This window comes from Babylonia areolata, chromosome 23, assembly GCF_041734735.1.
Source record: "Babylonia areolata isolate BAREFJ2019XMU chromosome 23, ASM4173473v1, whole genome shotgun sequence".
In the NCBI taxonomy this organism is placed as follows: domain Eukaryota; kingdom Metazoa; phylum Mollusca; class Gastropoda; order Neogastropoda; family Buccinidae; genus Babylonia; species Babylonia areolata.
Genome location: NC_134898.1, coordinates 20,626,922 through 20,639,607, shown reverse-complemented (window position 1 = coordinate 20,639,607; position 12,686 = coordinate 20,626,922). Strand labels below are relative to the sequence as shown.

Genomic DNA, 12,686 nt, shown 5'->3' with positions numbered 1-12,686 from the left:
TACACCTAGGAAACAAACCACATGACAACAGAGTGATTCTGAGAGGGTGGCTGCAGGATATATTTCTAGGGGCCCATACCCACAACAGGGACAGTTCCTGCTCATTCAGTGCGGCGCCATCAATGCTGCGGAAAGGTCTTGGTACCAACTTTCCATCCTGGATAGGTGGTATCCAGCATGGAAATGTGCATCGTCTGAGCCCCCCACCCCACCCCCCCATCCTTAGCAATGTCCAACATACTATTTTGTTTTAATCTTTTAACAGAGATATGCACAAAATTGTTTTCCATTGACAACAGTATAGCGTTAGAGTGAAAAGACATAAAACTGGAGACTACCGACATAACTACAAAATTAAGCAGTGGTAAATATGAGAACCATATAGTTAGGTAAATGCTTGAAGTGACATTTTGGTCAGTATAATAAAATGGTCCCAAAATATACAAAATAGAAGAAAAGGGGAAAATGGTCTCATTACCCTGATGGCTGAAGTGACAGAAGACTGTTGAAAGCAAATGAAAAAGTACACCGCTGTGTTAACAGTTGTTGAGATGAAAACAAGAGGAAGCAGTCAGGATGGTCAAGACCAATAAATGTTTTCCACTTTGAATAACCATACAAAAAAAAAATATATATATATATAATCTTTTCTCTTCCTAAACTATACTTAACATCACAATGATCTTCTTCTTCTGTTTCTGAGAGTACAACTACCATGTTCTCTTGTATTAACAAGTGGCTTTTTACATGTTTTGTCGGACTTTTCTTCTGTGTCTGAGAGCTACAACTCCCATGTTCACTTGTATCAATGAGTGGCTTTTTACATGTTTTATCTTTATTTTATCCAACCATCCAGGCAGCCATCTTCTATTCCCAATGGAGTGCATTTCTCAAACCAACTGAACACCAGTAAGGATTACAGGATCCTTAACATGTGCAACTGATCTTCCGCATGTAAATATACACAGCAGGGATGAAGGCACTGCCAGACCTGGGAGACTGGAAAAAAAAACACTCTTATCTCCACCTTAAACCACCAGGTGCCCCACTCAGGATCTGAACCAAGACCCTCATATTTAAAGCCAAAATACCCAAACCACTCAGCCACCATGCAACAATGTTCATTTCCAACAGCTGATGTATTAAGTTCTGCACCAATCATTTCCTGCAGTGGAAAGTGTTACTGGCTGTTTGAAACATTTCCAAAGGCAGACACATTGCTGTACAAATACAAGGTACCTCTCATTATTTTACAATGTCCCCCAAGATAAAAACACAAAGGGATAAAAGGAAGAAAAATTTACAAAAAGGAATCCAAATAAAAGAGAAGGAAAAAGACACAACAGATAAAGAGCCCAAAAACCCCAAACAGTTATGTATCATACACTCCACAACGTCTATAAAACCCAAAGACCCCCAAACACACAAGACATTCATCAAAACAGAGAGTGGAGTGATGCTGGGGGGAAAAAAGGTAGGATTTGACAATGATACTCCATCAGTTCTGAAATGGGGTTAAGGATTATACAGTACCTTTGATAGTCATCTAAGGTGTTGAAATCATTCACGCTACCAGTCGGGGTCAGGCTGAAAATGAATGCGTCCAGTGTCATCACCACACTTTTTTCTCACATACCTGGGCTTTCAGGTCTCTCTTTTTAAAAAATAAACATTTATACACCTAAGGACTTCACAACAGTCAGCGCAGTCTTCACAATATCATTATTGGGGAGTAATACTCATTCAGATTTAAACTGAAATAAATAAATCTGCACCCCAGTTCCAGTTGCAATTTGTTTGTTTGTTTGTTTCTAAGCAACTGTGCAACATCACATCTCAAATACCAAACTAAACACTACTTTGCTCAGTCTAGTGTCTACCAAATGTGTTGCTTTAAAGCAATTTGAAGAGGTCTGAAAGTGCTACATAAATGTACTATGATTATCATTAAATTTACTCACTGCCCTTTTGGGGTTCTGAAATCTTAGCATATTCCAAATAGTCTCTTTATCAAAAAAGAGAAAGAACAGCATCTACTACTAATCATACCACTGTACTGATTATATCACACATGCTCTGGCAGAATTAGTCCTTTACTGCAGAATATATGACCTATGAACAGTAACTTATTTTACATTTCTCATGCTGACCTCTGAATCAAACTTATTTCACACCAAGTATTTTTTGGTCTTTTTGGTTTTTCTATGAACTCAAGTTTGAGATTCAAAAAAATTCTTCACACACACACACACACACACACACACACACACACACCTGCTGACCCTCTTCCCACCCTTCTTTGCAATCTTCTACATATTATTCACACCATGAACTGACATAAACAAAAAATACTACCATCTTAAGGGCAGAGGGAACAAGTTAAAACTTAACAACCACCTAACTTAAAACAACAACAACAAATGACAGGAAACCAATGAGCAGTGAAATTAATATGGACTGACAAAACTTGAATAAACAAATTGATGCATGATGCTACACAAACAGAATCAATTTTAGTGAATTCATGTCACAACTCAACATACACACACAGTTACAAAGTAGCTCAAATGGATTGAATGTTCAAATGACGATGGTTTGACCGTTCTAATATGTGATTTATAAATGTGTCTATAAAATCCTTCAATATAAACATCAGCAAACCAAGGAAACTGTATCGCTATGAAAATCGATAGATACACTATTTAATACATGTACAGCTATGAAAATGAATGTGTACACTATCTGATACATAAACGAAAAACATGTCTGCTGTAACAAATCTTATATCAAATAATAAACAGTAAACAATGTCTCTAAAGTCTAAAATATAGATAAGGAAGACAGTATGATTTGCATATATTACTGTAAACTATCACAGCACTTCAAAGATCATCTACAAGGAACTATTTATGATGCAAATGTGCAGGTTCGCTCTAGCCTCATTTTCCTGCGCAGAACACAAGCCAAAGAAGATAATTATATAGCATGTTAGTAATATTATCATAATAAGGTACACTGAATAAATCTTGAAAAGCCTAAAAAAAAATTTTTGTAAAAAGCTTACATCAAACACAAATAATAATAAATACATCAAATGCAAGACCATCAGAACTGTAAAAAAAAAAATCTAAAAAAAAACAAAAAAAAACAGCTTGCCTCCCCCCCCCCCCACAATAAATCAACACTGTACTGCTTTCCTATCATAAACCTTAACTTCAATGTCACAAATGTTGACTTTCTCTTCCTGTGACGGAAGAGGGCAGGAGGGATGGAAGAGGTGGGTGTGGAAGGGAGGAGATGTGGGGGAAGGGGTGGAAGCAGAAGCAGCAAATGCTGAAAAATATATTTTCTGATGACTTAGTACTTCTCAAGCAAAACTACATAATATTCAAATGAAATGTACACAATTTACTACTTCTAAAGGAAAACTGAATTATAACAAATGTATCTCACACTTCAGTGTTTCCAAAGCTCGATTCCTGGCTTTTCACACACACAACACAACATAAACTAAACAATATAAAATGCAAAATTAAACAAAAGTGACGAACAAAAAAATAATAAAACATTTACAAATGAACAATTTTAAACATAAACAGTCTGAATCAAAACTTACCAGCATAAAACAAAATAAGAAACGGCTTGAGAAATAGCTAAGAAAACATAATTATCACACACTACTAATAGGTATCATTTGTGTTGTTGCTGTTGTTGATGTGATCCAATGTGATAAATATACACAAACAAATCTAAAGAAAGAATATCAAAAAAGAGAAAAGATCATGTGAACCAAATGTTAAAGAGTGTCCCCCAGAGCTTTCACCATACCATAAGAATACAAAGGGTAGTTGAATATAAAAGATGATATGCTTGTTAGTTAGGTGAAGTCATATCAATATGATATGAGTATATGTGGAGCTTGTGCTCTATGGTTAATACACAGCCATTTCCCACCCAACATCGGATTTGTCTTCATCTCTGAATTAAGTTCGAATTTGTGATGAGGGAGAAAGACAGATATATACACATAGACAAAAAGACAGAGACAGAGAGATAAGCCTCTAGTTATTGCATGGGTAAGAATGGTCTAAGACAAGCTGTGACGAAAGGGTTCATTTGAAAAACAAGCGTATAGACGTTTATCTTTTGAACAGATTGCTACACAATAGAGACTGTTCACAAAGAGTTAATGCCATTATCAGAAGAAAAAAAAAATACACATTGATTAAAACATAAAATTAAAACACCATGTATCAGTGACTGCACATTGCTCAGAATGTTCATGTGTTGTTATGAAGCTTTGATGAAACCTTCCTTGTTCAAATGTGGTCAGGATAATCACACCAAAGTAACAGCACCCACACACACACACTCACACATGCATACACGCGCACACACGCACGCACATACACACGCGCGCGCGCACACACACTCACACACACACATGCGTATTTCTGTTTGTGATGGTGTAAACGTATTGCGCTTCACGGTCTTTGGCACATTAATCACTTCACAATGAGACCCAATTTGTCTATCAATGCTTGCTCTCAAAGAACCAGCAATTGCTAATGGATATTCATAATCAGTGTTTACACACTGGGTGTAAGATGTATATTTCTATCCACTAGCATAAACGGCAGCTTTGGATCATAGAGGTTTGCCCTTTACCAAGATAACGTTTCCATGCTGGTGAGTACTGTACGAGTATCATAAATAATCAGAAAATATGAAGAAGGTGCCTGTATAACAAGGCATGTTCACTCTATCATCAAGATATTGTGTATGCGTGTGTGTGTGTCATATCATGATTAAAACTACGCTGGTTTGATAAAATCAAAATGATCCCCTCCCCCCCCCCCCCTCCAACCCCCCCCCCCCCAACACCCCTCCCCTCACCATTCATTTTTTTTTAACTCTTTATTTCAGTATAACAAGTCTGTGTTTCACATGACTCTTGAAGTAGAAACCCTAATAAAAATAGACCAATGACAAAAATGTGTGTTAGTCATCACCAAACTCCAGTCATTGAACAGTGGCAACCAAACTTTCAATGTGTCAACTTGCAGTGCATGTAATGTTTTTGTCACAAGATTCCATGCAATGCCTGAATTATTAGGCAGCAGAGTTAAACAAACTGAAGGTCTGTATTATCACATGCAGAGACTTGCTGCTGAGCTGAATTTTTTCCCCTCTTAATACAGAAAGCTCTAAAAAAAAAATTTTTTTTTTTAAAGTTACACATACCTGTCAATGTGAAAGTAGTTTTGAATAAACAAAAGAATCTGCAGCAATAGCCACAGCATGAATGGCTTGCTTTTTAGTTCTTTGAATTATAATAAAATGAAGAAAGAAACCAGAATGTCACCTCCCATGTGCACTTATTTTTACAAGTGGAATTTCTGTATATCTTCACTTTCACCCCACTATTGCGGCAGCCAAACTCCAATTTCATTTAGATGTATACTAGGTATGTGTTTCCCATGACCCACTGAACACTGACGTGGATTCTGACACTGATATGGGTTTTACTGATTTTAATGTGCACCTCAATTTCCAGTGAACATGCCTTGCAGTAACTAACCAAAGGTAAGACATTAAATGCTCTCACACACAGTCTGTTGCAGTAATTCTCAGTGTCTATGAATTCCACTTTCAACGTCGTCTTCTTCTTAACTCACATGGGACTTCTTCTTCTTCTGCGTTCGTGGGCTGCAACTCCCATGTTCACTCGTATGCACACGAGTGGGCTTTTACGTGTATGACCGTTTTTACCCCGCCATGTAGGCAGCCATACTCCGTTTTCGGGGGGATGCATGCTGGGTATGTTCTTGTTTCCATAACCCACCGAACGCTGACATGGATTACAGGATCTTTAACGTGCGCATTTGATCTTCTGCTTGCATATACAAACGAAGGGGGTTCAGGCACTAGCAGGTCTGCAGATATGTTGACCTGGGAGATCGGAAAAATCTCCACCCTTCACCCACCAGGCGCTGTCACCGTGATTCGAACCCGGGACCCTCAGATTGACAGTCCAATGCTTTAACCACTCGGCTATTGCGCCCGTCAGTCACATGGGACGACAAGTTTTCTCCCTTGCTTTTCCCCACAGACGGCCCATTTGTAAGGGTTTGGAAAAAAATTACAAACAAAAAAAAATACTGTGTAAGAAAATGAAACTTTCAGAACTGGTTTATTACGTGTTGAGCTATTACATATTAAAAAAAATCAAATTTCTCATCTTATTTTTACAGTTTTGCCATATGTAGAAAATGATGCCAATTTTTCACCCTGAATCCCATGCTCGCTTTCTGCATTAAATTCGCTTTCTTCTTCGTCATCATCCACCTCTTCAATGTCCGACCCTTCAGTTTGTAGCATTTCAAGTACTTCGGCAACCCAAAAACATTGCCGTCACTGCCTTGTTCGCATCACAACATTTTGAGAAGAGCCCGCTTTGTTGACAGGCTGGCACGCGAGCAGACAACCGTGTCTGCGTGTGTGCGAGACAGGCCACACATCATAGACTAACCAATCATACTGTTCGATTGTGGAGTGACCCAGAATAGCGCACTCTGCTTGGCTAATCACAAAATCACGTGTACAGCGCATGATGGAATTTTACTTTCGGAGAATGCTATTCCATTCCTTCATCCGAAACCGAATACGTTTTGTGTAGGAATGCGTGAGCATTCCTTCGTCCGGAAAGAGTTAATGCTAAAAGTAAGAATCAAATGTTAAAAAGTACTGTAATGAAGCTATCTGATTGGGGAAAAAACAAAAACAAAACACACACACAAAAAAAGACCAAATGAATGAGGGGCAAGCTGAAATTTGAAACAATTCAAAAAGGTATTTGGGATTTGTCTAGATTCTTCACAGAAAATACCACTGTAATCACAGCAAAAGATGAGTGTATTAATTTTGAAGGGCTGATCATTAATGAAAGTGAAACAGTTATCGCTTGCTTTGGGCTCCTATCAAAGGCTGCACCTCAACATTGTGGAGGGTTTCAAAAGAAGCTGACCACTCTTTTAACAGCTGTTGTCTCAACAAAATTGTTTTTGCTCTTCTATCAAACGTCAATTTTTCCTGCGAATTATTCCAGGAAGGGAACAGCCCTAGCAGAAGCACAGACAGGCAAGAAGTGGAGAGGTCTGGCAGCTGAAGCAAGGGATAGGGAGGGGTGGGGAAGCATGTGCATGTGCGTCTGGCTGCTGGCCCTTGAGGACAGGAAAACAAAACGGAGTGTGCAGAAGAAGAGTAGGAAGCGTGACTTCACACAAGGAATATCACATTATGTATGTAGTTACTTTCTTCTTCTTTTCTTTTTTTTCCTTTTTCTCTGAAAATAGTAGACAGCTATCAAGAATTACAGCAACAGACTCTGCAAGAGACTTTCGTTTCAATCTTCTTCTTGAGAGTGGCAGAGTTTGAAAACATCTTCCAGACTGTTTATTTCAGAAGTGTAAGATAGTTACAAACACTTTCCTCTTTCATACACTCTGTGTTAAACCCAAAACCTTTCCCTACCAGTACCACACCCTGTGCATGAGTGGGGGACAAGCATAAAACCAGAGCCTTCCACAGAACTTCCACAAAATGAGTTTAAATCCATAACTATGCACATCTGAGTGTGTCGCATGGACACACACACACACACACACAGTAAATCAGAAAAAGGATTAAATACTATTCACTGGAAAACCGGATGCAATTAACTTATTTACATGGCAATAAGAATAAATTCAAGGGAGAAAATATGTCAAGAGATAAAAAAAAACGGAACTTACACTACTCGAGGTATATGACTGAAAAATCATCAAAAATTCCAATATATAACAATTCCTGCAGAAAGAGCAAACAAAAGAATTGATACGAAACAAGCAAATGATTATCACAAAAAAATGTGCATGCAAAAATAATAATGATCACTATGCTGTGCATATCTTGGTATAAGCACAAGCTCATTTCACATACTCACAAATAGTACAATACTGTATGTATGCATGTATATTTTTATGCAAAACATTCAACAGAAAGAAAAAAAACAAAAAGAAGCACAAGTGGGAAATGGAAGAAAAGCCAAAGAAATGAGGGTGTATGGGAAAACAGAGTCCACCGTAAATTCATAAAAATAAACCTTTTTTCATGAAAAAGTGTACATATAAAAACAGACATACACACTTACATATGTATACACATTCTCTCTCTCATTCTTCAATCACCGATAATGTGTGACGGGACATTAAACAAAATTCCTCCTCTCTCTCTCATTCAGTCACACACACTCTCTTAAGACATGCTTGAACTAACACCAGCATTTATATAAAAACAAAAAAAGTGGTAAAATAATCTACACAGTCATAAAAATGGGGGAAAGGGTACATGGATAAAATGCACTTTTCCAACTGAACTATAATATTCAAATACTTTTTCATTTAACCAAAAAGGACTGAAATTCAAAAGAAAAAATGCAAAAGTTGTTTGCTGAAGAATGAGAAGCAACAAGACAAAAGGGGGGATGGGAGAAGTCACGTTGCAACAATATCAAAATCATTTTCTTGTAACCATCAACCTGATACTATAAACCTGTATTATTTATAATAGCATTTGAAATGTTTTGTTCTAAAACTGTCATTCTTTGCTTTCCTACAATCAAAAGTATGCCGACATCAATTTTTGCATGAGATGTACTGTTACATGAATGGCTAATATCCACATACTGTATGCAACTATCACTACTTTTAAACGTCAGATTACACATGCACTATTCTTTTATGCATTGCAGTATGCTGTAGCACTAACACAGCGACCATTTGACGCACACAAACAACAGCAACAAAACGTTAAAACAAACTCAATCAATATATCAAGAATCACATGGCATGAACAGGACTGCTATCAAAACAAAGAAACAAACAAATTAAAGAGAAGAATATAGTTACAAAGAGGATTGAAAAGAAGCAAAATCTGTCACTTACCTTCCCTCCTCAATCGTTTCCAGCTCATCTGTCAGATTTTCCAGACTACCAGAAGCTTCTGTCTTCAATCTAATAGTTGAATATACAAAAAAAAAAATTTTAATTTAAAATTTAAAACACACGAACAGGTTCAGCTAAATGAAATTTTGTGGAAAGCCAGAGGATCAATGAAAGATATATTTCGAACTGTAAACAACTACACACACACACACACACACACACACACACTCACACACTTAGTGCTCCAAGTCAAAATATCCCTTTGTCTTCCTGAGAGATCCAAAAAGAAACATGTAAAAGTTGAATATTTCAAATCTACAAAGGCAAACCAAATACTGATAAATAACAGGAGACTATTATGTCTGACATTCTATTACCACCACCCCAGCACACACACACACACACACACACACACACACACACACTCACACACACACACACACATACATACATATATACATACACACACACACACACTGTTCATTCACATGTTTTCAACAATTTCAAATATTCATCCTACAACACCACCTATCATACCACAGAACCAGGAAAATGAAGCTACCATTTGTCAGATTTCACCCACACATTAACAGAAACCACTGGTGACCACTCCACTAAACCCAGGTGAAAGAAACAGGTGTCAGGTTACAATGTTACCTGGTTATTCTGGGAATGTGCAGTTTCAGCTGCTCAACTTGGCGATCACATGGCTCCGAAGCACTGCGCAGGAAGTCATGATCATCCTTCACTTTTCGTCGCTTTTTCTTGTGACCCAGACTCCTGTGGCAAGAGAGGGAGTGCATATTATATCACGGCTGAAATCAGCCAGTTTGTGATGATAAAGCTGCAATCAGCCAGTGTGTAATGAAAAGGCTATAAACAACCAGTGTGTAATTAAACAATTGCAGTTAGCAAATGGCTAATCATACAATCCCAATCAGCAAGTGTGTAATGATAAGGCTGCAATCAGCCAGTGTGTAATGCAAAGGCTACAAACAACCAGTGTCTAATTAAACAACTCCAATCAACAAGCGTGTGATCATACAGCTCCAATCAGTCAGTGTGTAATGATAAGGCCACAAACGGCCGTAGCATAATGGGAAGGCCACAAGCAGCCGTAGTATAATGATAAGGCTACAGGCAGCAAGTCTGTAATAAGCCTACAATCAACCTTTCCAGATGTGGTTTAGCTCTTGCAATCCCCACGTTCACTCATTTAACAAACAGGTTTTTATGGCATATGTGGTGAGAGTCAAATCTTCTATTGTCTACTTCTTGATACAGCATCAGTGCGTTGTCGTATCTGCAAAAAGCCAAGCAAAGGTATTTTCAATCACCCTCTCATGTTTCACTTTTTTTTTTTTTAATCAATACATGTCTGGTCAAAGACTCTGGTCAGAACTTCTCACAATGTTCTCTGAACATTTATACGGAACTTTAAAACAATATTAGACTTTATCACAAATTATTGTTCAAGTTATCATTTCACATGTTTCTTAAATGGCATATAATGTAAAAACAACTAGATAACTTTAACACATTTCAAAGCAACATGCAATTGAACAACTTGAACAAATACCATTAACTCAGTCACTGGAATAACAAAGAGAACATATAAAAAAAAAAAAAATCAAATCAACAGCCAACAGTAATAATTTAACCTAACACCAGCAGTAACCACAGCATAAACACACAGAAATGAACCACTCTGCCTGCAGGTTTTCATGAGTGACGACACCTGAACAACAGAACCTGCAAGAGAACACAGTGAATGATTTGTTTTGAACTACCACCTTCCCCACAAGGACATCAGGGGCTCTCTCAGTGTAAATAGTATCCTGACTATATGGACATTCTGTGCAAGAAATTTCCTCTTTTCTATTACTGTCTTTACTTCTAGCTGTTTCCTTTTCTTTCTGTCGTCTCTTCCTTTCTGCCTTGCTGGTCCGTTCACTTATATTTCTTTCAAGAAAAATCTTGAACATTTTTCTGTTTCTTCTTACTAAGCTGCTGTTTGCTTGTTTGTTGTTGTAATTTGGTTTTGGGGGGTGGGTTTTTTTTTGTTTGTTTTTTTTATTCATGCCTGAGACATGTGAGGTGCCCACTGGCTAGTTCTGGTTTTGCATGTCTGATATAATATATTCAAATTTATTTGTATAATGTATTATCATGCTCATGTTCTGATTAGTTTTCTAAAATCCTCTGGTGAAAAATTGATGGAATGGTCATTATCAGAGTCTAGTTCAAGGTTTATGTTCTGAACATGATGTACATGGCATGACTGTGGTTAATTACAACATATAAAGTGAACATGTGCAATACTTTTATATGAATGTCTTCTATGTTAATTACTTCTTTTATTCATTCTTTTTTTTTAATCCATTAAGTCATGTTTAATGTTTTTTGTGATTTGTACTGTCTACATTTGTTTTGCTGCACCTGATGTAATTTCTCTTATTTTGAAGTAAAGTTATTCTTTTCTTGTCTTATCTGATCTGATCTGATCTGATCTTAAAGTCATGGTGACTGACACAGAGTGACTGAGGTCAAGGTGACTGACACCACATAACCAAGGTCAAGGTGACTGACACAGCATGACTAAGGTCAGAAGTGGACCAACAATCACATAACTGAGGTCACCAACTGATGCACAGAGCATGTAACAGATACTTGGTAACACTCACTCCTTGATGAAAGGGTGCTCCAGCAGCTGTGGTGCAGAACCTCTCTTTAAGGCATCTGGCTCAAAACACCTGCACATACAGACATCATGAATGAATGATATGGCTACTTATGTACCGCCTATCTTTGGTCGGAGACCAAGCTCTAAGCTCTTTACAAACATGGTGTTATTTGCAAAACAGGCTGCCTACCTGGGTAGAGCTGACTGACAGCTGCCACTGGGCACTCAACATTTGTTTCCTGTGTCATTCAGTTAGGTTTAAGTCACGCACACATACACGCTCAGATATCTGTCACTATGTCAAGAGATGAGGTAGGAAGTGCCCTTCAAACAGGCCTTCCGCCACAAAAGAAGAGATGGGAATGACTTTGTGTGAGTGCATGCATGCATGCATGTGCATGCATGTGCCTGCACATGTGCCTATGTGTGCATATGTCTATTCAATATAGATAAGAAGACAGTTCAGCTATACTGTACAGTTTACTGTTTGGCCATTAAATGCAATAGGCTGATATGGTACAGTAGAAAACTTTACTTCTCAGTCAAAAACTTGCAAGACTTCTTGTTTTGTGAGTGTCACTTTCTCTTTTTTTTCTCTTTAACTAGAACAAGCTCTCATCAACAAATTCACCATCAACAACCTCAACTCAACCATCTCAAATAAAAGAGAGATTCAAAAAAGAAATCAAAACTTGATGTTGAAGTGCAAACAATGGGCACAGACTCACAATAGAAGGAATTCTTTGGCTCGCTGTGACATGCCCTCAGGGATCTGGGGGTGCATCTTGTAGAATCCCACCTTGAACATGGCAGCCTCTGGTGTGCCCAGCTGCAGCAAGAGAGAATGAGTGAATGAATAAACAAAGGGGCATAAAATAATTCCACATTTGGTTGTGTTCACACCATCACCCACACACAAATACACACAAACAACAAGAAACAATAGAATGGCTACACACACACACACACACACACACTGCAACGGATTAAGAAAGTTTTTAAAAAGTGGAAAGGATGAA

General features: G+C 37.8%; 1 protein-coding gene across 16 annotated transcripts in view; it reads right to left on the bottom strand.

The window, feature by feature from the left end:
- Positions 1–12,686, bottom strand: part of LOC143297933 (mitogen-activated protein kinase kinase kinase 5-like) — an 83,317-nt gene that overhangs the window by 43,666 nt on the left and 26,965 nt on the right. For 6 of the 16 annotated variants that reach the window (XM_076610531.1, XM_076610529.1, XM_076610537.1 and 3 more), the window contains exons 24-27: positions 12,396–12,496; positions 11,669–11,737; positions 9,642–9,764; positions 8,985–9,053 (exon numbers count right to left, since the gene is read on the bottom strand). In XM_076610531.1, the coding sequence (XP_076466646.1) occupies positions 8,985–9,053; positions 9,642–9,764; positions 11,669–11,737; positions 12,396–12,496 (362 nt within the window). Of the gene's footprint in view, positions 1–1,533; positions 1,588–7,793; positions 7,812–8,984; positions 9,054–9,641; positions 9,765–11,668; positions 11,738–12,395; positions 12,497–12,686 lie in introns of all 16 variants that reach the window. The other 10 variants (XM_076610530.1, XM_076610527.1, XM_076610535.1 and 7 more) reach the window with 3 other exon arrangements.